Source organism: Pituophis catenifer, unplaced genomic scaffold (assembly GCF_029215685.1).
Source record: "Pituophis catenifer annectens isolate HBS135680 unplaced genomic scaffold, rPitCat1.0.hap2 SCAF_46, whole genome shotgun sequence".
Taxonomy (NCBI): domain Eukaryota; kingdom Metazoa; phylum Chordata; class Lepidosauria; order Squamata; family Colubridae; genus Pituophis; species Pituophis catenifer.
In genome coordinates, this window is record NW_027256926.1 from 126,899 (window position 1) to 154,362 (window position 27,464).

General features: G+C 36.2%; 1 protein-coding gene across 1 annotated transcript; it reads right to left on the reverse strand.

Annotated features, from left to right (window-relative positions):
• Window positions 1-314: 314 nt before the first annotated feature.
• KANK1 (KN motif and ankyrin repeat domains 1) lies at window positions 315-26,615 on the reverse strand. The gene is made up of 11 exons (XM_070956512.1): window positions 26,541-26,615; window positions 19,840-22,497; window positions 15,902-16,060; window positions 14,146-14,248; window positions 12,806-13,021; window positions 10,112-10,199; window positions 7,332-7,551; window positions 6,131-6,273; window positions 4,494-4,694; window positions 2,000-2,098; window positions 315-1,415 (listed from the first exon to the last, which is right to left on the reverse strand). The coding sequence occupies exons 2-11, from the start codon at window positions 22,058-22,060 to the stop codon at window positions 1,350-1,352; spliced, it is 3,516 nt and encodes a 1,171-aa protein (XP_070812613.1). The 5' UTR covers window positions 22,061-22,497; window positions 26,541-26,615; the 3' UTR covers window positions 315-1,349.
• Between the last annotated feature and the right edge of the window lie 849 nt (window positions 26,616-27,464).

Consider the following 27,464-nt stretch of genomic DNA (forward strand, 5'->3'; position numbering starts at 1 on the left):
TTCTAGTGCTTCCCCTTTAGTTTTACTTTTGTCTGTTTTACATGATTCTATGAAAATTAAAAGAAATGTTAAAATGTCATTCATTTGGATTTTGGAAAATATTAATGAAAGACTTTTATTTTTATCTGTTAAAATATAGGACCCTGATTCATTCAAATTGCTTTTAAATTGTAGTTTCTAGCCTCAAATTTAATGTGTATTATTGATACAATGTAAACCAACCAGAAGTTTAAAAAAAAAACTTTCCCAGTTTTCAAGTTCCATAGATTAAAAAAAAAACCCAAAACAAACCAACAATAAAAAGCCCAAGGATATAATAAGCTAAAGAATTTTTTTATTTTGAAAATATGGCAAGAATCTAAGGCACTTCAAACATTAAAATGCATATGATGCAGAGAACAAGGCAGGAAAATAAGCATTCTAGGTGCCCAGAACTACATTTGCATTCACTAAAGAATAGCATTTTCCAACATCTTAGGGATCATGGAGTTAATAAAAATGTAATAATAATTATTATTATTATGTGTAAATATTATTTTGGTTATGTTGGAATTCAAAGTGTCAAAAATACTGAGTCTGTTATAGAAAAGCTACACAAATCGGTAGCAACAATTTATTTAGCCAATTCAGGCCATAACACTCTATCTTCTATTGTTTAATCCATAAAGCCACCAGCTGATATTCCAAAGGGCAAATTTAAGCAATTATCCCTTTTTAAATTAAAAAAGCATTCAAACAACAATCAGAATCATTTTGGAATGACGTGTATAATAAAAGAGTTCTTGCCAACATCCCAACAGTAGCAAATATAAATATATAGAGAGAACATACCTTTACAAAGTAATACAGTAGAGTCATAACCAAATAGCTAGCTTAAATAACTGTATGTAGGTAACAGCAAGATATATTCGGCAGCAAAGATAGGCTATTTTCTGGAAGCTGAAAATAGGAGCCAAAGGGGACTTTAGGGTTTTATATGACCTATGATGCAGCAGAGAACCTTTCCTTTATGATAGCTGTTCCCATACAAGCAAGTCATCCATCCAGTAATCGTATCAGATTCTTTCACTTTATTGGAAACCTAAAAAGTTTCTGCCGTATGGATGAGTTTGACCAATCCAAGTGGTGAGGATTGATCTGAAGTGATAGCCACATCACGTGTAAACTCTCTCTTATCCGCAAGAGTGCTTCTTCACTTCTTTCTTATAGAGGCTACCCTAGCTCTAAATATTGGCTTTCAATTTGCTGGTGAGTACAGGCACATGACGATTACATTCAATATCTGTCACTGTAAAACAGTAACCACTAGCAGCATAGAGGATGTGGCAGTTTTTACACATCTCTGTGCATTAGCAATCAAATGAGCTTCTGTGAGTAGGACCTGGGGAAGGCTTTCTTCCAAGCCTTGGAGTTCCCTGAAAAGAAAAGGGAAAAAATGGTATTTTAGTAAGGTTAGAACACAAAGTCACAGAACCATTCAGTATGTTGAATTACTATGCTGGATCAGTCCTGCTCTGCTGAGTATACACTTGAAGCAAAAAGAGTTATACAGCACATGCTTTCAAAAAAGTGTGGCCATGGGAGTTGGTTTTGGAAAGATATAGTTCCAGAAATAGAAGATGGTGGAAAGAAAAATAGCAACAGAAAGGGAAAAGAACGGATTTCTGCTCCTTTTTGTAATCTGGATTGAAGAGCACATGACCCCACCCTAGAGATAAGATTTATAAGCCTTAGCTCATTACTGCTTCTATTAGTTTTCTACAAGTCAACTGTATGACCTCTGATAATAGAACAGGTACACTGAAATAGTTCAAACATAAATAGCCATGACAGCAAAAAGAATAAGAACATCACCTAGCAGCTTCTAGCCTGAGGGTGGAAGACTAACTGGATCTTCTAAGAGTCAGAAATCCTTTCAACACTCAGCCATATATACTAGTTGTATTAATACTGGTTGTATCAATCGTAGAGTACATGGAATACAATTTATGCCACTCACCGGAGACTGAGTTTTTGAAAAGTTTACGTGAGCGTAGAGGAGAACAGCAATATCCTTGTGCCCAGCATCAAGGGCTATTGAAAGTGCTGTGCTGCCATCCTTAAGAAAAAGAAAATAAATGAGATAGAAACATCTGTCTTTTTAGATCATCACTTCCCCATAGTTCAAGAATGTCCCCTCGGGAATTTTCAAGGTACCTGGGATGATTTCACCACAGCCATACCAGAAGCAGTTAGATAGTTAGCTTCTTTAGATACTGAATTATAACATCTATCCCACTGAAAGCCTATGGCTCTTTCTTATCCTGAGTTTATTATGGTTTTATCTTAATATATTTATTTATTTATTTTTTATTTGATTTGATTTGATTTCTATACCGCCCTACTCCCGAAGGACTCAGGGCAGTGCACAGCCAAACAATAAAATACAAACATACAAAATTTAAAAGTGGAATTAAAATCAAATTAAATAGTTTTGGCCCAAACAAATTAAAACCCCAATCAATTTAAAACCAATTTTAAAATTTGAATATATAGAATACTAAAAGATATTAAAAATTTAAAAATCTTTTATAAAAGAGGGAGAAAATTAGGCCAGGCCCGCCTGGTGAAATAGGTCTTTAAGGCGCGGCGGAAGGTGCGCAGATCCAGGATCCTCCGTATCTCCGGGGGGAGCTCGTTCCAGATAGTAGGTGCCCTCACAGAGAAGGCTCTCCCCCTGGGGGCCGCCAGTCGGCATTGTTTGGCCGACGGCACCCGGAGGAGCCCCTCTCTGTGGGAGCGTACCGGCCGGTGGGAGGCTATTGGTGGAAGTAGGCGGTCCCGCAAGTACCCAGGTATTATCTCCTATATTGTATTATATTGCATGTATATGTGTGTGCTTTATTTAAATTAAATTTTTATATCAGTGATTGCATGAGCTCTTTTAGATGCCCTATACTTAATAAATAAATCGCTTTCCCCATCTGGCACTAAACCTACAACTCCCAGAATTCCCTGTTATTATGACTAAAGGAGTTACAATGCTAGCATATTCAGAAGAAAATGTGTATATTCTTTTTTTAAAATCCATACCAACCTTGATACATCAAAAGTTATTTTAGTTAATTTCCTGTAATATAAATCAGTCACAATAATAGTCCTTTAAAAAAAAACCACTTAATTTTAACTAAGATAAATGCTTGATTTTGTTTTATGAAGCAATTCAGCAGTCACCATGGGTTTCAAATTTCTTCCAACCAGGGTGCTGGATTATTACTATAAAAACCTTGCAAATAATTCTGAGACTGTTTCCAGGCAAAAGAACAGGACAGTGAGAGCAAGAAAAAAAAATAGAAAACAAAATCTTAAATTAAAAAATGGAAACACTGACCTTGATAACACTCATTAAATGAAACCTGTGTTTAATTTCCAGTGTTTCTAAAGAGCTGTTTTTTATTTACATATATGACTATCATACTTATACTTTGAAGAGTACATGTACAGCCATGGTACATTGGAGTTGAATATAATTAAAGCCTCCACTGGGGGACATTGTTTTAATAGAGCATTTACTTTTATTTCAGCTCTAACCTCCCTCTCTGTCATCTACCAATCCATCAAACAACTGTGACCTAACACATGATCTGAGCTTCATCTAAATTTAATAGAATATCTTTTAAAATGATATGCTGATTAAAAAGCAGCAAAAAGGTGTATTGTGGTATGTGTTACTGAACACACTGAGCCAATATTCAAACTTGGGAAAAGTATATGAAGCCGTGGATATTTTTAAGGGAATAGGTTGAGTTAGATTTCCTATCAATAAAATGACAGGTATGACAGAGCTGAAAGGCACATTTCATATTAAAAAAAATGATGGTCAGAATCTGTTCTTCATAACATAGGTTTCTGATGAATTATGCCGTTGTCAAAAGAGCTCTCTGCAAAAAAATTTTTTTTAAAAAAGAGCTATAGTATCATTGTTAAAAATGCTAGTCTCTATTAATCCAGTCAGATAAATAGCATATGTTCAGAGAAAAGGCAACTTCACTGTAAGAGAAACAGTACAGAGAGGATGCCTCTAGCAGATCCAAAGCATCTCTGTTTGATTCAGATTCAAATGCCAGGTGCCTCTGCATGTAACTGGCAACCAAGCAAAATTCAAGTATTTTAATGACCGCTGACTTTCAAGCAAGCACATCTGATGCATATTTTCAGTCTATTTACTTCTACCCTAAAATAGTTTCAGCCATGATGACGTGGAATGTAATGAACTAATGGGAATGTATGGAGGCAACTGAAAGCCAGTGTGGTATGGTTAAGAACTTGCAAATGGAAGATCTTGAGTTCTATTTAATTCTCCCTTAATATGAAAACTGGCAGTCGTTCTTGCAACCCAACTCACCACACAAACTTTGTTGCTGTGTGAAAAGTAGGAGATAAGGAGCATTTTGTACCCAGCCTTGAATTGTACAAAATAAGGATGTAATGCAAATAATAAGCAAACAACTCACATTGTCTTCCAGGGTACCATTACATCCAGGCTGAGCTAGCAAAAGTTTGACTATCTCCACATGCCCATGTTCACTTGCGCACATCAAAGCAGTGGAGCCCTCATCATCTTGGATGTTGACATCTGCACCACAAGCCAACAGTGCTTTCACCATATCTATTCGCCCGTGGCTCACAGCAAGCATCAGAGCAGTCTGACCAGCCTGTATGGTGGGGAGAAAAAACAAAACCATCTCATTTTGCGAACAGAATTTCACAGAGAATTCTACTGAACAGAGAACACCAGCACCTATATTTCTGCACATCAGGGGTGGATTCTATTTACCTTTATTACCGGTTTGCAACAGAAGCTTCTGCACATGCGCAGAAGCATTTTGATGACGTCAGGGTCAGTGGGTGGAGCCTCCCGCCGGTTTTACTACTGGTTCTATAGAACCGGTGCGAACCGGGGGCAACCCGCCATTACTGCACACCCAATTAAAGGATCATCATATTCTTAAATGTGGATCTGTCATACACACTTACAGAATACATGTAATATCAGGGTTTCATACAAACTACTCAGTTCTGGACAGGCAGCCATTTTCTCCCTCTAAGGCTTCCTATAAGGCAATTCATTCCTCAGCATTTTAAAGAGTTTACATTAATAATGTTCATGGGTCATTCATTTGGTTTCTTCCTACATGTACTTTTAAAGAGCCTGGTTTAGCTCAACAGACAGAAGCACTGTAATTTAAGACCAGCTGTCTGCAATTAAAGTAAGATCGAATCTCGCCAGGCTCAAGGTTGACTCAGCCTTCCATCCTTTCTAAGGTAGGTAAATTGATGACCCAGTTTGTGGGGGCAATAAGCTGACTTTGTATAAATATACAAAAGTATGAAGGCTATTGCTTAACGCACTGTAAGCCGCCCTGAGTCTCCGGAGAAGGGCGGCATATAAATCAAATTAATAATAAAAATAAATAAATAAATAAATAAAAACTCAAAGTGAAGATAGAAGTTTTCTAGACAATATTAACCAAATTAATCATAAATACCAATCAGGATCTTGTACTTTAGATTTCAAATTGTACTATGGTTTGTGCAGTGTTAGGCCTCCAGTGAAAAAATGTTTTCTGAACAGGACCTTATCTAAAATACATTACTTGGTCTTCCCCTTGAGAAATGTTTTAGATATCTCCAATAGTATAAATACAAACGTGTGAAGCACATCTCATTAAGCAATGATGGATTTGCATAGCTACAGTTTCACTAATTTTAGTTATTACATATCTTCTCTGAAAACAGTAAAGGGAAACTGGAAGTAACGCCAAAAGCCCCCCCTGTCCCCCCCCCAAAAACAACTTAGTTGAAATGTATGATTTCTTTCAATGTTAGGCAACAAAATGCATAGGTTGGGAAATTACTCTAAATCTTTTCTTTTTTAAAGATATGATGGAATTATTGTATTTACAAGCAAGATGATTCTGTTTCTCTTGCAGCCTTCCTAAAGCAGGTATCATCCCAACTCCCACAATCGCCCCCCAACTCCCCCCTCCCTCTTCATGACCAGTGATGGCAAGATAGGGAAGCCTCTTTTATTTTTCTGGGGAGCATCTTCCAGCCTCTGAATGACTGAGATTGATAGCAGCAGACCAACCTGGCTAGCTTTTGCATTCACGTCTCCACAGGCAAAGAGATCTTCCACTATTTTCATGTCTTTTTCTGCCTCTACAGCTGCAAGGGCAGCCAGCATAATTGGTGTATAGCCAGCCTTGTTTTGATGATTTACATTACAGACATCTGCAAAAAGATTGATGAGAGAATCTCTTGAGAAAGTTGAAAGCTCAGAAGACACAATTGTGCAAAAGAACTGAATCGACTATTATCAGAGCAGTCTTTTCCAAGTGCAGCAATTGCTTATATAATGAAGATGATTCAGAAGAATTTGCAAAGGAGAAAAGAGAGACAGGAATGGTTCTTCAGCCAAGGAGAGAGAACAACTCTCTCTTTATAATTTGCCTGATAGGAGGGCTGGAAAGAGGGCACAAAGCCACAGTTTGTGCAATGGCTACAGACAGTAAACTTAAAGGCAATTATTCTAAAATTCTATGAACTTCCACAAGTAACAGTTTCTGGCCAGAATTTCAGGTACACAGGGAAGTCTTATTTATTTATTTATTATTAATTAAGCTTATATGCCGCCCTCTCTCCGAAAAGGACTCAGGGGCGGCTCACAGCAATAAAATAGACAAATCAATATTAGATGTTAAAAACCATTAAAACTCCCCTTAAAAACCCCTTCAGTCCAATCCGGCCGGGTGAAATAACCATGTCTTAAGGTCACGGCGGAAAGAACGCAGGTCAGGGGCCACCCGGAGCTCCAGGGGGAGTTGATTCCATAAAGTAGGTGCGCCCACAGAGAAGTCTTAGTAGGGAAGATCTCATAAACAAATCAAGTTTAATGTAACTTTAAATTTAAAAAATCACTACACATTATTCTACTCCCTTACACAAATATTTTAGCAATGCTTTTCACATTTCTAAGCCTTCCTGAAATGACATATTTGTATGTATTTAACTCCATGGCTTACAGGTGTCAAAGAATGGTGGTTTTTTTGGAGGGCCTTATCACCATTAAAGAAGTATTGTAGTTAGGAACAGAATTCTTAGCAACTAAAGAAAGAATTTCCAAAAGGACAATAACTCAAATGCAAAATCAATTAAATTCATGTGAATATATGACCAATTAATTATTATTAAAACCACCTATATTTAGAGGCCAACTGAGCATAATATTCTGCTGGTTCTAGATACAACATATACAAGGAACCACCCAAAATTCAGACTAGCCAACTTACTTGCATCTAAAAGCAGTTTTACAATTTCAAAGTTAGAGTGGGAGACACTGTAATGAAGAGCCGTGTTGCCATTTCCATCTGCCATGTTGATGATTTGCCTAAGGACTGCAGGAGAAGCCTCTTCAAAAGTAGCAATGTAGTCCCCAACCATGGCAGCAATAGCTGATTTTTGACTTGATATACGAAACCACTCATGCTGGATGGTGTTTAAACAGAATCTCTGCAAAAATCAAACACAAAAAGCTTCAAAACAAAGCTCTATTTATAAGTTATTTCATCCTCACAGAGAAAATAAAGTACATGAAAACCAGCATTCCCCCCCCCATTAAAAACAAATTATTCTCAGCCCAGGTGCCCAACTTTCTCCCCAAGAACAAGACACAGCCATGATGAGTGGTGCCGCCCAATGCTTTGTTTGTATTCCACTGGTGTTTTTTGTTTGCTGACTACAACTATAGTTTTGCAAGAATATTTTGTAAGAAAATGGGCAAAAAAAAAATGGGGATTCCTACTCTAAACTTCCATAGATTTTTGTATACTGAAGTTCTGTATTTAATTGTTTTTACTTGTTATAATTTCTGATGTTTGTTTAAAAATACTATAAATATATATAAAGTTACAGTCAGTATTGACTGTTTGCTAGATTATATGCCCAGTTGGTGACAACATAATTAAGATTTTCTTCTGGAGGATCTACCCCTAAAAGACTAAATATAGTGAACGTAAAATATAAATACATTTTCTTAAAAAGTTATGGCTGCAACATATAAACCTTAAATTAGTGCACTAGTATCATCATGTATTCTAATATATTTTCTGTTGTATTTTCTCTTATTCTTATCAAGTTGCTCAATTTAATCCTTCCTGACGTCTTCCAAATTCTATTTTTTCCAATTATATGACATCATAATAAAAGCTGCCATTATATACGCATAAAATAGTTCTGTACAACTAAGAATTGCATGCATGGATCTGATTTACCTGATTGAGGTAAATTATAGGGGTGAAACAGAAATATGAATGGTAGTTCCTATTAGCTTTGCCCTTTACTCTGTTATGTATTATCTTATTATCTCGTATTTTGGGTTCTTATATGGACTCCTGGCTAATCAATAAAGCATCATATTGTATTACGTGCATAATCATGAAATATTTTTTTTACTGGCTAGATTAGGCATCTTAAATTTGGTTCCTTCCAACTATATTGGAATTTCAGTTTAATAACTCCCAGACAACATGGCAAAGATTGTTTCTGCAGTGATTATATTGGATGGAATATACAAGGAAAAACCAAATGGAAAAAGAGGGATCTAACAGTTTATCCATGAAATTATCTCTTCTTCTTCCTACGTAGCCTTATTTCCATGCTATGGAATCTATATGAAATGAAATTGAAATTATGAAATCATCTTTAAATGCTTAGAGTGCCCACAGGGTTCTTTGTACAGGTAGTTGTTGACTTATAACCACAATTGAGCCCAAAATTGGTGTTGCAAAACAAGACAGTTTTTAAGTGAGTTTTAGCCCATTTTATGACCTTTCTTGCCACACTTGTTAAGTGAATCTGGCTTCTCCATTGACTTTGCTTGTCAGAAAGTTGCAAAAGATACATGACCCAGAGACACTGCAGCCATCATAAATATGAGTCAGTTGCCAAGCGTCTTAATTTTGATCAAGTGACCACAGGGCCGCTGCAACAGTCGTGTGATAAGTTGTCATAATCATTTTTTTCAGTGCTGTTGTAACTTTGAAAGGTCACTAAACGTGGCTGTAAGGAGAGGACTACCATAATTTGTTTTGGATATTGGTATCTAGATATATCATGGTCTGACTACTGCCAGTAATATTAAGTTGAACGAAATTTATTTTATAACTTGGGAGAAAGCCTTTGATTCCCATTTCCTTCATACTCAAATTCAAAACTATTAAACATATTTGTTTTGACCCGACAAATGGCCTTGAAACATCGTTTTGGTTGTGCACATTGGACTTAACTCTATTTCTATATATAGAACAATTTCTCATTTAAAGGTATATAATCAGTTGAATGAAAACAGCTAATTTCGAATTCTTTGAAGACATAGAATGCAATAAATAGCTCTATTTGTTTGCATACCACAAACACACTTTCAAAAATGGAAAGATGTAAAGATTATGTATTTCTATTTTTGATAACACAGGAAGCACATTCCACATCAAAACAACAGATACACTTTCACAGTCAAGTGGAACATTCACTTCCTACCCTAAGTATTTTTCTACATTTGTTAGCAGCATCCAGATCAAGAGCATGACTAAGTGGATTATACTGTTGCTTTTAAATGTTATGAGATTTTAGCCAAGTCTGTGCAATGCATTTTTAGTATATATTTTGGCTGTACCACCTACCAGCATAGCAAATTTGAGGAAGGCAAGTGGATTGAAGGCTAAAATTAGCACTGCAGAAACATGTCCACACTATGCTAATTGAAGGGATTAAATACCTTTATTTCAGCCTGTCTGCTTATCTTAGCACTGAAATATGCCGTACATTAGTCCATTATGGTTCAGGATTGATGGAGCAGTTAGTTTTTTTGCACAAACAAGCTTGAATAAAGCAGAACACCTCCAGGAACACATGCCTTCTCCCCTACTCATGAATTATATGAGCCATTTAGGAATATAAAACTTGTAACATGAAAACTGAGGATTTTTATGTTGCTTTTTCACTGACATCTTTGATAAGTAGCAGCAACTTCTTCCTTTTGATTAATGAGAGTACAGAAAATACTCAGACTTACTATTTCTTTGCTGCTCATGGCTTTTGGATCATCAATGCTGTTTTTCAGAAAATGACATGCTGACAGCATCTTTTCACTCAGTTCATATCTGAAAAAAAAAGATGGCAAGAGGCATGTTTAGATTTTATTTTATTTTTTTTAAATTTAGAGCAGCAGTCCCCAAATTTTTTGGCATGACGGACTGGTTTCATGGAAGACAATTTTTCCACGAACCCGGGGATGGGGAAGAATGGTTTTGCATGCTACCTAGATGATGCCCATCCACAGACGAACCTTCACTTGCTTGTACAGCCCGCTTCCTAACAGGCCACGGACCGGTAGAGGTCTGTGGCGCAGGGGTGGGACCCCTGATTTACAGGAAATGTACCCTACCAAAATTCTTTACCAATTCCTAAAATGTGTAATCTACTTTGGCTACAGAGGTGTATGGGAACTTCTCTTGAAAGAAACAGTGAATTTTTACGGATTTTATTTCAAGAATACGACATGCATCTTATTGAGGAGCAGGTAAGGAGGCAGTCCATTTTCTAGGTATTAACTAGTGGTACTAAAGCATCTACCCCAAACTTTCAAACAATATAAAGCAATGTCACACAAAGTTTTCTTATTTTTAACCATCATTATATTGCCCATTTTTTTTTTTAAGCAATACAAAATTTTGCAGAAGATTTGTGAAGTTACATGGATTCAGGCCTATTATGATATAAGGAAAAATGTACTTTCTTAACATATATATTACAAAAGTTATTTATCACAATGTAAACTTCTGGCAAGGCTTACCTCAGGACATTCAAACTGTAATTACATTAGTTTAGCATAAGCTAACTGGCAGGAGATGTTCATCTTTTGAAGATCATATTTTCAACAATACTGGATGAATTAGATATTTTTTCCAGCCCTTATTGTTGTATAAACTCTGGATAGAACACCTTTATAGCAGTGGTGAAATCCATTTTTTTTTTTACTACCGGTTCTGTGAGCGTGGCTTTGTGGGTGTGGTATGACTTTGTGGGCATGGCAGGGGAAGGATACTGCAAAATCTCCATTCCCACCCCACTCCAGGGAAAGGATACTGCAAAGGATACTATCATGACGCCACTGAGCAAAATCATTCATATATTTAAAGAGAATGGACACCAATTTATATTAAATTATTTCTCCTTTTCATCAAATCTACAAGTGGGAATTTAGGTTCTGAACCACCACCAGGCTGCATTAATAGACTGGTTAAGGGGTCAATAAACTAAAATAAAATCTTAGCCTGTATAGCTCTGCAGATTAAGCACTGTAATTTAACACCAGCTGTCTGCAATTAAAATAAGTTCGAATCTTGCCAGGCTCAAGGTTGACTCAGCCTTCCATCCTTTCTAAGGTAGGTAAATTGAGGACCCAGATTGTGGGGGCAATAAGCTGACTTTGTATAAAAATATACAAAAGTATGAAGGCTATTGCTTAACGCACTATAAGCCGCTCTGAATCTCCGGAAAAGGGCGGCATATAAATCAAATTTAAAAAAAAAAACAAAAAAACCAGCTTAGCTTTTTGGTGGGATGTCTGGGCAAGCCCAAGTTATGCTGATTACATATACATTAGTAAATGCATATACTAAACCTCAACGTTGGCCTGATAAATATTGACTTTACAACAATACAAATTATTTCTATTTAAGAGAAGTAGTCAAGAATAACAATCTCAATTTTTTTTTGAGCTTTCACTGCTCTCAAATATTCCATATTTCTGTTAATGCAGTGGCTTCTATGTGCATTATGAGTGAAGTTTTTTTTTTTTTTTTTTAATTTGATTTATATGCTGCCCTTCTCCGAAGACTCAGGGCGGCTTACAATGTGCTCAGCAATAGCCTTCATCCTTTTGTAAATTTATACAAAGTCAGCTTATTGCCCCCACAAACTGGGTCCTCATTTCACCTACCTTAGAAAGGATGGAAGGCTGAGTCAACCTTGACCCTTGGCGAGATTCGAACCCTGCAGTAATTGCAGGCAGCTGGTCTTAATAACAGCTTAATAACAGGGTGCCTTAAACCTCTGTACTACCAAGTTAAACGATTACTGGCAGTTCTCAACTTTTTGAATTTTGTATTTTAAAAGAAATTTTGGTATCTATTTTTCTATTAAACATGAAGCAATTTGGAAGCTTAAACTTTTGTTTTGTGAATGCAGGCCTTAAATTGCATAGCCAAAAAAAAGTTAAAAATACAAGCCTATTGAGAACTACAGGTAGTCCTTGAATTACAATGGTTCATTTAGTGACCATTCAAAGTTACAACAGCACTGAAAAAAGTGATTTATGACCATTTTTCACACTTATTACCTTTGTAGCATCCCCATGATCACGTGATCAAAATTCAGATGCTTGGCAACTGATTCATACTTATGACTGTTGCTGTGTCCCAAGGTCATGTGATCACCTTTTCAAACCTTTTGATAAGCAAAATCAATGGGGAAGCCAGATTCACTTAACAACTGTGTACCAACTTATGAAATGCAACAATTCACTTAACAACTGTGGCAAGAAAGATTGAACAATGGGCCAAAACTCACTTAACAAATGTCTTACTTAACTACAGAAATTTTAGGCTCAACTGTGGTCATAAATCAAGGATTACCTGTATTATGAGAAATTTTAGATAATCAAAACACGTACTAATTTCTGCATTATGCAGAAAATATACCATACCTCTCACGGATTTCTACATTCTCAGGTTCAGGCTCTTGAACATACATTATTTCTTCTTCTTGAACAGGTTTAACATCTGTCCTGTTTAATCTATGTTCCCTTTCAATTATGCTGGAATTTTCAATCTGAACATAATCATTCCCGGCACATTCGTCATCTGATTCTGATGAGGAACTCTCTTCCGAACTAGAATCATCACTTGATGTGGTTTCATACCTAGGAAATAAAATGTTTTTTTATTAATGTACCATTACATAGATATTCAAAGTTAAAGCAACTAGTTTGCCACATCCCAGCTTTCTCCAATTTAGTGCCTTACAGATTATACTAGCCTTGGGAAGTGTCAGCATTTTGAGGTTGTCCAGATCAAGAAACAGTCTCCAAAAAAAGACTAGAAGTATGTTTTACCCATCCACCGATAGGCTATATTAATAGAATCTTGCAAGTGTGGCTGTCTTTTCTTCCTCTCTCTTTTCTATTTCAGTGCGTTAGGGAGGAGTTAAGTCTAAGTTTTTTCCTAAAACTACCGGAATTTCCTTCCCCAGGACTTGAGGACTGCCTCTGCCCCTTTCTGTTTTTATAACAGTTTCTAAATATTTCTCTTCCATGGTCTTTACAGAAAGGCTTTTAAAAATTATATTAATGGCAAAGTTGCTTCCTCAACAGGCAAAGCATCAAAATGATGTTAATAAGCTGACTGATAGAACACAATAGTTATGGAAGTGCAATCATTCATCAAATGAGTAATGAGAAACCTGATTTATGTTAAGAATTAAATAATCAGGCAAAGTTTTTTTTTTCCTGGGTGTGTAAAAAGCTGTCAAAGAAATTATAATCTCTATCTCTCAGTTGCTTCTATATATTGGAAGAAAATATTCATTTGAGAAAATCAATTCTATTTTTAAAATTACAGGTTATCTGGTGGGAGATCTTGAAATGGTGGATAAAGAGAAGTATAATCTCATTTTAAGAAATTCTCCAAAACCTCGACTGAAAAAAAAAACCTATGATTAAAACATTTTATTCCCAAAATATTGTTACTCAAGATCAGGAAAACTAAAACTGTGTAATTACTATGTTCATATAAAGATATCAAGGATCATCTCAACATGTCTTGAGGGGAGAAAATAGACTGAAAAGATACTGTTTTTGTATAACAGTAGCTTTTCAGTGTATTTTCTCCCCACAAGACATATTGAGAATTTCACTGAAATTATATGCCTTGGAGCAAATAATTTATATTATAGTTTTATGATCAAAAATCAATTTATGACTATATTTTTACTTCTATAGACTTGGAAAAGAGAACAACATCTAATTTCAGAACTGTGAGATCTTACCCTCCATTAATACCCACAAACTGCAAGTTCTTCTTTGTATTCTCATCTTTTTTCCCATCTTTTTTCTTCATGATGGACTTCAACATACCATCATTTGCGCACACTATCGACAAGAGTACAGAAATTATGTTAACAAAAATTTGGATCAACACTGTCAATATGCTGAAGTTAAGCTATTCTAACCAATGACAAATTTAAAATGTGCAAGAAACTTATGGACAGAGAATTCAGACTTTCCACACACCGCAACTGGGCCATATGGTCAAACCTATCTCAGTTGCATTTCCACCTTATAGCATTGTTATATACATTATTCATGCAAGGGATAGAAATCCACATATGATAATATCATGGCCAAGCTTTTGAAAGTTTGGATGGTGCAAGCCTCCTCCCCACTCACATGTTCATTTAATATCTTTACAACGGCCTTTAAATTTTAGCAGGGTTTTCTTTGTGGGATAAGAGCGTTCAAGTCGGTATTGACGCATGGTGACTGCCTTGGCTTATTCCTGCAGTTTTTTTGGCAGGATTTATTTATTTAGTCATTCATTCCATTTCTATGGCCGCCCAACAGCACCAAGTGACTCTGGGCGGCTTACAATTCTAAAATTATAAAACAGTTTAAACAATTTAAAAACATTAAAACAATAAAATTACCCACAAAACAAATAAGTAGAAATAGCAGCTGGGCTGATTAATCAACTAATAGTAAAGCCAAGTAACTAGGCCCTTGACACATTCCCAGTCCCAGTCCCAGTCCCAGGTACACAGCAAGTTTGTAAAGCTTTGCGAAAAGCCAACAGGGCTGGGGCCATTCTAATCGCTCAGGGCAGAATATTCCATAAGGCAGGAGCTACTGCAGAAAAAACTTGTTTTCTAGTTCCTGCCAATTGACAGTCTGTGGCTAATGGGATTTGCAGTATGCTCAATGTCAGAAGGGATTGCCACTGCTCCTCCTTAAGCTGAGAGTGAGTGACTGGCCTAAAGTTACCCAGGTGATTTTGTGCTTCAGGACTAGAACACACTCTCCCGGTTTCTACTCTGCTACAACAAACTGACTCTCTGGTCATTAGCAATAAACTAAACAATTTTTTCATAGGTGTATAGCCACCTATGGAATTTTTAAAAATTGAGCGTAGAGATTGAACGTGTTTCCAAGATTATTAGAATAATTCCTGAGTATAAATTACATATCCAACTTTCTGACCAATATGTCTTTTACAAAAAAGAATTCCTGAACCATATCATAAAAAGGCAATTAAATGCCAACTGAAATATGTGCACAGACCATACACAGGATAAGCAGGCAGATACAATGCATCAAAAACAAAGGTGCAGGAAGCTATACATATACATAAAATATGCTTTCATTAACAAAATGCATACTAATTTCCCAGCCCACATCATAAATTATTGGGATGCATTAGACAAGATTGTATCCCATGTATGTATGTATGTATGTATGTATGTATGTTGTGTGTGTGTATGTACACACACACACACACACACACACACACTTTTTTCAATATTATGACAAATTATAGTCAACACATTTTACTTTGGGAACAGAGACCAAATATATTAAAACCACACAAGTATAAGCATAGTTGTCCACAGGCCAATTGCAATTTTTCCTCACGAGTTATCTAACTTTTGTACCATTTCACTTGAGAACTATACTATTAGAAAATTAGGAAATGACCAACCTATTTAAAAAAATAACATAACAGAGCAAACAATAGTATAACAGAATTACCATAAAGCCCAGAGGCAAGTTGGTCATCTGTAAGATTAATTGAAGATAATGTGCTATCCTGGGAAGTCAAAATCTTTTGGTCCTGTCTCATTCCAATTATTGCAGTCTTCTCCTCATTTATGGTCCCGGTTTCCTGCCCCAGCTTCAATTTTGAAGAGCCTGGAATTAGATGGGAATTACTGTATCTTATATTGGCCAAAAAAAAGTCATTATTAAACTGTATTTTGCCAAATAAAAATGCTTTTGCTTAGCATTTCTTCTATACACAAATTCAAACAGTCCAATATTTGAGACATGGCTGGCTGAGGAATTCTGGGAGTTAAAGTCCACAGGTCTTAAAGTTGCCAAGGTTAGACATCCCTGGTGTACAGTATTCATTGAGTTTTTGTTTCTAATGAGGGACAAATGAATACATTTTTCATCTACAAATCTACAAATAACAATATAAATGCATCACATTTTTTCAGCCACTATAAAGGAGATATATTAATTTAAAATAATTTCAGATGGTAACATTTGAAACTTTATTAATTTGTTTTTAAAACTACATGTTTTTTTAAAACACAAATTCATTAAAAATGTGAAAATTTATTACAAGGGGCAGCTGTTTACATCTTTTCAATGCAACCCACAGTACAGCTTGTTTACTTGAATATTTATCATCAAGAAGCTACAGTAAGAGAACCAGAGTGGGTGGAAATAAATAATATGATTTAAAAAATAATTCAATCTTCTATCATAACATTCAACATTAACGAGATGTAATATTCCTTTATCATATTGATTATAATTATTTCTAGTTTGTTGTTGTAGATATATGTGTGGCACACCATAAAAGGCTACACTGGAAAGTAAATTAAAGGATTACAGCAAATAATATAGTGAAATGGAGCAAAATGCTAAGTCCTAGTTGTAGAACACTTCCTGGAAGATACTAAAAACAGCTGGAGAAGTTGAATTTATTTCGCATACTTTCTTTTCATCAATAAGTGGCAGAACCATTCATCAATTTTGTTTTGCTTTTTCATTTAGTTCAATGTCCTAAACAATTGCAGATGGATAACAAGAAGTTTCCACTGCAACTACTTCCTTACCAGGAAAAAGGAAAACATTTTCAGGATTATAGGAATGCAACTGCAAAACAGTCCCAGATTGCAAAAGATCTTGGATGCTTGTTTGACACATGAAACTACTGTTCTATAGCCTTTAATTTAAGTATGAGGTCTGTGCAAAAAAAAGAAGAAAAATACATCTAGAGACAATGTTTTCAGTATTCAAGGAATTGTTTTGGATACATTTGACCACAGCAAAGAAAGCCATTTTTTTCCTTGTTCAGATTTTAAAATAAAAAACCCTATGCAGCCCCTTAAACCCTGTTCTTAAAAACTGCTTTATAAAATAAAATCTTTAATAAACTACTGGTTTTCATCATCAAATTAAGTAAGGAACAGGAAAAACAAAAACAAAAACAAAAACAACAGAAGTCAAGTACTGAACAAATCAGTAAGGTGTTATTTTGGCTTAAATTAACCCATTGTTTATATATTACTCCTGTACTAAAAGTGATGGCATTATATATAAGATTAAAATTTGCCTTTGTATTTTTGGAAAGCATGAGAAATTAAGAGAAATGGCCCAATAGCATCTGATCCATGTTTCAGCTCTATGGAGATAAAGTCTCAATAACCATACCTGGGTTGACAACAATCACAGCATGCTACCGGTAACACCTATTTATTACTTTTAAAGTGGGTCTTCTTGGAAAATTTTTCCTTGTGTATTAGCATTTTTGGGCAACCTCATGTAGTTATTTATCATAATCTTTGTGCAGCATAAACAATTTATTATACATCGTTCTCCAATTAGGGCAAAGGGCACATAAACATACAAACTGAATTAAGTAACAGTGATTAAAATGAATTGCTTGTAAAAGAAAGGGTTCTTTTCATAAAGACTGATTTTCCATGAAGACATGTAGACACAAACCACTCTCAGGCACACAGGCCTCTCTTTCATACAAAAGCACAAACATTCACATACATTATCCTCTCTTCTTTCAGCAAAAATCGCAAACGACTAGATTGTTGGATGAAGACAGAATAAGGGAAAAGAGCTAGAATACTGAGAGAAGAATGTGAAAAGGGAGAACAATATTAAATAGAAATATAGGTAGTCCTTGACTTACAACCATACATTTAGTGACTGCTCAAAGTTATAACGGCACTGAAAAAAATGACTTATGACCATTTTCACACTTGCAACTATTGCAGGATCCCTGTGGTCACATCAACAAAATTTAGACCCTTGGTAACTGGCTCATATTTATGATGGTTGCAGTGTGTCTTGTGTCATGTGATCACTTTTGGCAACCTTCTCACAAGCAAAATCAATGGGAAAGCCAGATTCAGTTAACAACCATGTTACTAACTTAACTGCAGTGATTCACTTAACAACTGTGGCAGGAAAGGTCGTAAAATGGGGTGGAAATTCACTTAACAACTGTCTTGCCTAGTAACAGAACCTTTGGGCTCAATTGTGGTCATAAGTTGAGGACTAACTGTAAGATGAAATCAAAAAGTAATTGGAGATGGAAGAAAATAAAGCTTGTGGAATATGATTGTCTGCAGTGAGAAAGAGAAGGAAAAAGCACTGCCATTTTTGGGGAGGACCGAGAGCAAGGACTTTAGAAAAATGCAGGTGAAATCTAGAATGGAGAAGGCTCACACCAACCCAATCTTTCTAGAATCCTGATTCTCAGCAAGGTAAATGACTTTTCTCTTTAAATCAGGGGTGTCCAATCTTAGCAACTTTTAAAACTTCTGGACTTCAACTCCCAGAATTCCACAAGTCCACAAGTCTTGCAAAGGTTGGAACCCTTGCTTTAGATACCGATAGCACCTGCCTCTATTCTGAGACTACAGATGTTCTCCCCATCGGAAAGCAATTATTTTAGGGGGAACCTCTCCTTTCCCTTTCTCTTGCATACTGTGGCTCATGTACCCAAGGTTGGCTCTAAGAAAAAACATGCAGTGGTACAAAGATTCTTATAAAAGGGTTCTTATAAAGGAGGACGAGGCAATTATTAGTTGTCTCTGCTCAAATGAATCATACAAAAATCTAGACCACTTCTAATGTACAATATTTTGTGCAGACCTATATTATTAATTAGATACAAAAAAATTACAGACCGTGACAAAGCCTGCATCTCTTATCTCTTACACAAATACTAACATTTGGCATTAACAGTTTGTATCCTTAGCAACACTTTGAAAACGGATCATTTTTTTGTAAACAGCAGTGTTTCAAATAAATTCATGCCATTACGGGAATTTGGAAAGCAAAAAAAAAAAAAAAAGAAAAAAGAAATGGAAACAAATCTTGCTAATTCACAGAAGTGCACAGTGTAATCATTATTCATTCTATAAAATAAGTCTCATAATTTTGAGTTATAGCATGCTATATCATCTTCTAGATCTTCTTGAAATATTTTCTAAATAAAGGTGAAATTCTTTTTTTTTTTTTTTTTGCTAACTTAAATATCATGCATTGATACCACTGGCAACTGGTTTATGTCATCTCTGTTATTAGGATATATGAGAGCTGTGATAATCTATGATAGCCAAAAATCATGAGGAGCCTGTAAATTCCTTCTCCGGCTAACCGATTTTATTAGAAGGCATAAAGTTAGTAATGGGCATCTGTAGCTCATAATATTTTATGTCTGTAAATAAAATTGGTTAGCTGGAAAAGGGCTATTAAACTCCTTCTTGTTCTCTTGAGAGAGAAATAAAGATATTTAGTGATCTTCTGAAGAATCAAACAATGACTTTCCTAATTCTCAGACACTATATGCTAAGGAGCTGCAAAGCCCCATGCAGAAGCTGCAGCTTAAGGCAAGACTGCTCTACAACAGCTTAGACTCAATACACTCTGCCTACCTGTAGCAGTAGGTTTGTCCATGCATTGTTTTGGTACCTCTAAGCTGCGCAGTTCCTCTGTGCTTGCATATTTCATGACGGTGTTGATAGATGATAGAGTGCTGATGAGCTGAGAATTGAGAGAGCCTATTTGTGAGTGAGGTTCTCCAAAAGCATCTGCTAGTTCAACATAATTTTCAGCAAGGAGCATCTGCTGTTCTTGAACAAGCTTTTGAACCCGTTCAATGTAATGGTCCAGGCCGGTCCTTATTTCGGGCAGAGGAAATGGACTATCAGTGTCGGGGTTCCCTGAATCATCCACAGAATCATCTCCAACACCAATGCTTCTCGTGCTGGGTGGCGCAAGAGAAACTGGTGGTGGACCACAGGCAATGTTTCTCATTTTTAATCCAACTAGATAGTTCTCATGAATACTGATCTGACCTACTCCGCAGTCTTTGGTCTTTGTTACAGAAGATTTATCAAAGCTAGCAGTGGTAGAAAGCAAAGTTCCTATACCAATAGAACGAGTTTTAGCAGCAGCATTTACATCCTTGACCCTACCATCTCCAACAGCCACCGTCTTCAACTCCACAGCCACAGTGTTTGTCTGCTTATCAGAAGTGCTCAACAAAGTATTGGTGCTGGAATCTGTCAAAGTTGTCATTTCTGTGTTGGTGAATCCATCAGCCTGTTCTAATACTGTATTGGTTCCCTGGTTAATTGTACAAGGCACTGCCATGATTCCAGAGTTGGCGCTGCAAGCAGTCTCTGTGTTTGTGCTGCAAGTTGTGGTCTCTTTAGCTGGACACAATGTCAGATCCAAAGAGTCTCTATAGCCAAGTGACCACACTTCCTTGATTTGTAGTTCTGTTTTATGCAGGCTTAGGCTGTCCACCAATTCCTCTGTATTGACCCCAGCTTCACAGAAGCTCATTTCTGTGCCCACACATTTATTGTGGGTCTCAACATAACTCCCAATACAACGATCACACATTTCGTTCCTCTCTTTCACAATCCACCAATTCATGGGAACATCTGGCCCCACAGCTGAACTCTGCAACATAGGCCTACACAATACACCAATGCTACTCATCTGGGGACTGTTCCCTACACAAGAATCAACAATATCCACGTGGTTTCCCACCATTTGGTCTCTCATTTGCATTTCTGTGCCTACTGCTTTGCTGAAGACAAGGGGCTGTGCCATTAATGCCTTGTCTGATTTTTTCCTAGATCCAGCTGCCTGAAGCTCATGCTTTAATTTGATCATCTCTCTGTCGTAAGTGGCTTCCCTCAACTGAACCTCCAGCCGGTAGATTTTCTCTTTAAGAGATTCAATCATCTGATGCTGAAGTTCTATCTCTCTCTCAGCCTCAGTAGACAGACCAAGCATTTCTTCTGACACCCCAGCAATAAAATCTTTAGTCTTCACATCTGTTCCCACGGCTACATCCCTGTATGCCCTCAAAGCTCTGTTATATACCACAATATCATTCATGCTTTCATCTGCACCGACAGCAATTGACCTATTCTCTTTTGCTACATTTGCTCGATTGCCTCGCACAGAGGAAATATCGTAACTGCTGTCCTGGATTTTCTTCTCCAGTGCTTGCACTTCAGCAGTCAACTGCCTAAACTCTTCTACCTGCTCTGTGCTATGCCCCACATTCCCCATATCTTCTTCACAGTCTATGTAAAGCTCCCCCCCTCCTCTGACCGAAGACAGGTGCTTCCACTGCTCTGCATTTCCTGCACTGTAAGATCTCTTTCTGAAAGTGCCCGTGTCATTCTGATTGACCATTCTTTGGCTTTTGAGCTTTGCCACCAGCTGTCTTTTCTCCTCCTGAAGTACTGAGATCTTAACCTGGAGCACAGGGATGGTTTTGACTTGCTCCTCCAGTTCCTTGAGATGTTTGAGGGCAATAGCCATTTGTTCCCTGATGTGTTGCAGGTGCACTGGGCTCACGTTGGTCACAGGTGTTGATACTCCTGAACTCAAGGGGCTATGCCGAATAGAACTGCCCAAAGAGGAGGCCAGATAAAGGTTACAATCTCCATTGCCTTGATAGCCATTCTGAAATTGCTGGCACATCTGATTCTGGCTACTGGATCCTACAAAAGAAGGAAGAGAGCCGGTAGATCCCATGGCTCCAAAACTGGAAAGCCTAGGCCTCCGACTTTCTCCGGGGATAGGCTGCATTGCCATTTTCTCCTGCTCCAATCTCCTACGTGTTTCCATGAGAGTTTTTGTAACTCGAAGGTTGTGTCTAGGCAGCTGTGGTGAAGGAGGAAGTAATGGTTTGCTTTCAGGGATAGTTAGGAAGCTTGGAGAAGCTTCAATTGCCAAGGATGGCCTTGCAGAAGTTGTCCCTCCTAATTGGCTTTGGGCTGTAAAAAGTAAAGATGAATGTTTGTTTTCATCACTGTTGGATGAAGAAAGAGATTCATTTGATGTCCATCCACTGTACTGATTGGAAGCGATTTTGACAGGAGCAAAAGGTGGTGTCGCTTTCCGCTTCTTCTGAATGTTCAGTTTCTTAATAGTATTTCCCTTCTGTATATCTTCCACATACTTGAGAAAATCCAAATCAAGCTGATAGCCATAAGGCGTCTCCACAAAATAGGGATCTTTCTGAATTTTGTCATCTTCCCCATTTATGGCATTTTCTTCGCTTTCTAAAGAAAGAAAAAGAAACAATGCAAAATTTAAAAACTTACTGGAAGTTAAAAATATAGAGATGCTGTTCAAATACCAGAACCAGTATATCATGCTCCCCTGGAGAATGCACTACATGTCTTGAATCAGTTTTTAGCATAGACTCACATTTCATGTTAAGATTGGATCATCTAATTATAAGATAAAAAATAAATGCATGCATTTGAGATGGGTTTGCATATAGCCATTTAAAAATATCACTGCTTATAATTAGTATCTGATAGTTCTGCATTGTTCTATAATGAAAGGTGAGATGGACCTGTGTTCTGTGGCAAACTGTGTTAACACACACACACACACACACACCCCATTCCTGAATTTATAAATGGTAAACAGCCAGCAGAGAAATTTAACTCAATGTACTCAAATATAAAAGCAAAACAATACATACACTGACTCTCTGTTTAGGAACAGTTTCGTGTAGGATTGTTCATGTTACCTCGTTCATATTCTTATAGCATGCACATCATTTACAAGACAGTCGAAAATATCTCCGCTGAAACAGAAACTGCCAGCTCAAATGTCAGGACAGGATAACTTCCTGCCGTCACAGGAGACACATGTTTCAGCAAAGCATTTTAAATTAAACTACAATCCAGCTACAGTGAGCCTTCAGAAAGAGCCTATGTGTGCAGTATGAGCTGCTCCTCACCCCCTCCGCCCCATTCCCCAGCCTAGACACACAATAAAAGCCTGTAAGCACCGACGGCAGAATTTTCATTTAATTAATACTACCTTTCCATTTCTTTTTTTGAGCCTGCACATACTTCTGTCCAAAGTCTACCAGGATTTGGAATATTTCCTGCAATCATAGTTCCATACGTCACAGAAACTCTTTGCTTGCAAAATCCCTATCTCTCAACTTGTTCATTCTTCATCCCATAAAGGGAAAAATGTTTCCAGCATGAGTATAAATAAACAGATCACGAACTTTCATAGGCTAAGCATTCACCAATGACTTTATATTATTTTCTGCACTAGGGAAGGCCCTCCTCTCCCCCATATTTCCTTTTTCCATTCCTTTTTGGTACATAGTTAGTTTTTTTAATGGCTCAGCCACTTTAAAAAAATCACAGTCCTATAGCTTTCATTATTTTTTATTAAAAATGATAATGTTAAGGATGACCTGTTTTGATTTGTCCGGAAAAGAGTTACTGCCTGAAAATTTTAAGGCAACCATGCAAGCATTTAGAACATAGAGTGCAGAATAACAACGTAGGAAGGGACCTTGGAAGTCTTCTAGTCCAACTCCCTGCTCAAGCAGGAGACCTTATATCATTCATTATGTTGTAAGTTCCCTATAAAAACAGATGTCTGAGCAATGGACTACTAGCCAATTGATTAATGAAAAAATTGCAAATAATAAAGGTTATACTTGGCCTGGCCATTTACCTTCTTCTGGGGAGTTTATCACCCAGCCTAGGGAAGGCTCAGAGGGAAGGATCAAAAAGAAAAGCGCACACTGTGCCTCACCAAATCACATTTTCATTTAATAAATATTACCTTAGACCCTTTCTCTATCCAAGCCTTTAATAAGTGGTTCAAAACACCATTTGCTATTCTTAGAGAACCAAATTTAAAAACAATGAAGTTGTTCCTGAAAGAAAACTCCCATATACTTAAGTAGATGTTTCAAGTGACATTTCGCCAGCTTGTTATGTGGGAAAACCTCTACATGCAAAATTAAACTAAGTCAATGTTGTTAGTGTTATAACCCATATATTTTATAATACTTTACCTCTTTTTTAACGTACAAAATCACAATTTATATTTTTTGAGAAGGCACCTTAATCACCAGGAAAATTTGCCATGAGGGAATCTTTACCTTAATTTCATCATTCAGCTTAAATTTTCAAGCAATAGAAATGTATCCCATAGCAGTAAAATATGAATTCACTTCTGTTAAAAATTCATAAAAAGCAAGAAAATGATTCATCAAACTCGACACGAGTCCAGTGAATTAAAATATTCACATTTTTGAAAAACTCTAGGAATATGCATTTCCTGTTATGACAATCATATTGTCAAACTTGTTAAAGTAATAATATATTTTGGATTACATATCATGTTTTGTTTATCTTAAATGTCTCATATTTTGCTCTGTGTAATAGTTTAATGAATTAATATCAGGATGAACTATATTGTTTTTCTTACGAAATTGCACAGAGTCATTTTTACTGAATCAAAAAATTCAAGCGCTAAAATTTCATTTCATTTGTTTATGTTAACATTACTTTAATGAATCTCCTCTTAATTCATTAGAAATTTAATGGCTAGGCAAAATAATTTGCTTTTAAAGAGTTTTGTTTTACTTGCATGAAGACTTTTTTTATAAATACTTCCTGCTTACTCATTTCTCCCTTTCTCAAATAAAAAAGGTTTACTGATGAAACTCAAATTGCTTATCTGTGTCACAAGCCACAAACAACTTCTATAGACTTTTGCTGAATGACACGATAGAATTAAATGGGAGATCAAGGTTTAATTCTGAGCTTAAAAATGGACCAGGATTTTCTAAATTTTATAATATATTTGAGTTGTATATTCTGTTCATTTCCTTCTATCCTTTTCCCATGCTGAAGAATTAAACAGAAAAGATCACACGTTAAGCCAATACAGATTTTTATGTTGCTATTAAAAGTAGGGGGGAGACTACTTTAGAAAAGCTATGTTTTAAAGCTTTTTTTGTTCTAAAAATTTTTATGAAGAAGCAAAAAGACTGAAGAGTGGTCAAAACATCTGAGAAATTGGCGGAGATAACAATCGTATAAGCATAAACATTAATCTCAGTGGGAATTACCACGAAGACAACCTACAATGGTTTCAAAATTCTATGTTAGTAGAAATATGAGATCTGCCAATCCAGTACCATTTTATAGTTTTTTCTAGTGTTCAGGCTTATCCAACACCGCCCCAAATCTATTTTAATACACATTTATATTAATTATACAGAGCGATTAATGAGTGAAAATGTACTGTCCAAACAACAACACAGAGCATTCCAACATATTATTGGTAGAGACCTGCATAACACACATGCTTAAAAAGTTAATTCAAGCATTCAAGTAGTTAAAAGTTAATTCAAGTATGCAAGCAGTGCTTAAAAAGTTAATTCAAGCATTTCCTCAAGGAAACAAATAACTAATAGAGCCATGGCAGTTGAATGCTCTTTCATGAAATTACAAGAATTTCTCCCTGATATACTTAAATAACCTCTAAAGATATTGTGGCTGGAATCCTAGCCTTCAATTTTGCACTGAGAAGATATATCTAAAAGTGGAAGAAATGATACAAGGTAAAAAGCATATGTATATGTATCAGAAAGAGTGCACATTTCATTATATCAATCAAATTACCAGCAATTTATAAAGAGAAGTATCTATTTTCCAGACAAAGGCCAAATACTAAAAAAGCTTACCTCAAATACGAAAAATATGAAGAAAATTAATTCAATTAATTCTTCTATGCTTAAATAAATCAGTTAAACTTGACATTTATAGGGGGGGAAACATATTTAAAAGGTGTAAGCTTCAATACTTTGGAATGGAAATATTTCTATCCCTATGACTGCATTCCAGCATACAAAAAAACAAATTCTTTAGTGACAAACCTTGTTATATCTAAGTACAAATGCCACTCACACTTCTGTATATATTTTTTTAAAAAAAACCCTACTAGAATGAAATGCACTAATGTAACAGATATACATCCATACAAATACTGTATGAATCAAGAAAGAAACTGGTTAAAACCAACGATGAGTTTGGCTAAAGCTGAAGTTAGTTATAAATAGGCATTTTTCTTTGGACTAACAGAGTTTTACTTTGTATGGAAAAACAGTGCTATCTTTATGTTAAGAAATCACAGAGAGAAGCCTAGCTAGTCAATATAGGTATGAACTTCTCGTTTTCTTTTTGTATTTTAAACATGAAAACAAGCTATAAACAAAAAGTTATCTTAAATCTAGCATCACATCCCCCTCATATCTGTTTGCTTTACTCACCATTCTGGGAAGAAGGGAATACTGCAATGTTTTCTTTGCAGGAACTTGGGTCTGGAGCCTTAAACAGAATATGTACTCCTGACACATAAGCAGGCAAATTGCCCAGGACTCGCTGCGGAGAATTTATTTATACTCATTTGGAATTTCCTGACAAAATTCTCTCCTCCTGCCCAGGCTCAGCTAATGGAGTTCCAATCCATTTTTTCTTCTTCACAACTTTCAACATGCAAATATTTGATGATTATAATTCAGAAGGTACAGACTTCTGGAGAAAATGTAATATGGCAGAATGCACACTGCATAAGTCACAAAAAGTAACTTTTCTGATTATATGAAACAAGCAAAATTGGTAAGAATGAAAGAAGGTGCCCCAGACCTGGATAAGAATGAATCCCCCCACACCCCCCAGACTGGCCTCATTCCTTACCCACTTGGCCCATCCTCCCAACAAGGGCAAAAAAGGCAGTACTGAAACACGCTGTTCAGAAAAACTCTCTCTTGTGATCATGTTATGTACAGCATTTGAATATTTTTGGCTTTCTATACCACAGGCAGTCTGTATTTTGCTCGTATTTGCCCAGCCTGGCTTATAATTTAAAAGCTAAAAATAAATACTTGACAAAAAGACTTCCTTAAGGATGTGGCTAAAGGGATGTGGCTAAAAGCATGGCGAACACATTTTATAAGACAAAAAGATATGACTGAAATAAAAGACGGGCCTTAATAAGCTCATCAACAATAAGCCCTAACTAATGCATTTTTATCTTCTAAAAACTGTTACATTACATTTTTGATTTCAGGGAAAGAAATGGTGACCTAAGAGTGCAGCTGGTGAATAGATTTGTAATTCATCTCTGGACAAAGAAAGGATTTGAGGAGATTATTATTATTATTATTATTATTATTATTATTATTATTATTATT

Coding starts and splice junctions, on each gene's coding strand:
- KANK1 (XM_070956512.1), bottom strand. CDS start 22,060: ATGGAAACACGTAGGAGATTGGAGCAGGAGAAAATGGCAATGCAGCCT. Junction 16,061..19,839: donor GGACAAACCTACTGCTACAG/GTAGGCAGAGTG, acceptor ATCTAATTCCAG/GCTCTTCAAAATTGAAGCTG. Junction 13,022..14,145: donor TTTGTGGGTATTAATGGAGG/GTAAGATCTCAC, acceptor TTTATTTCCTAG/GTATGAAACCACATCAAGTG.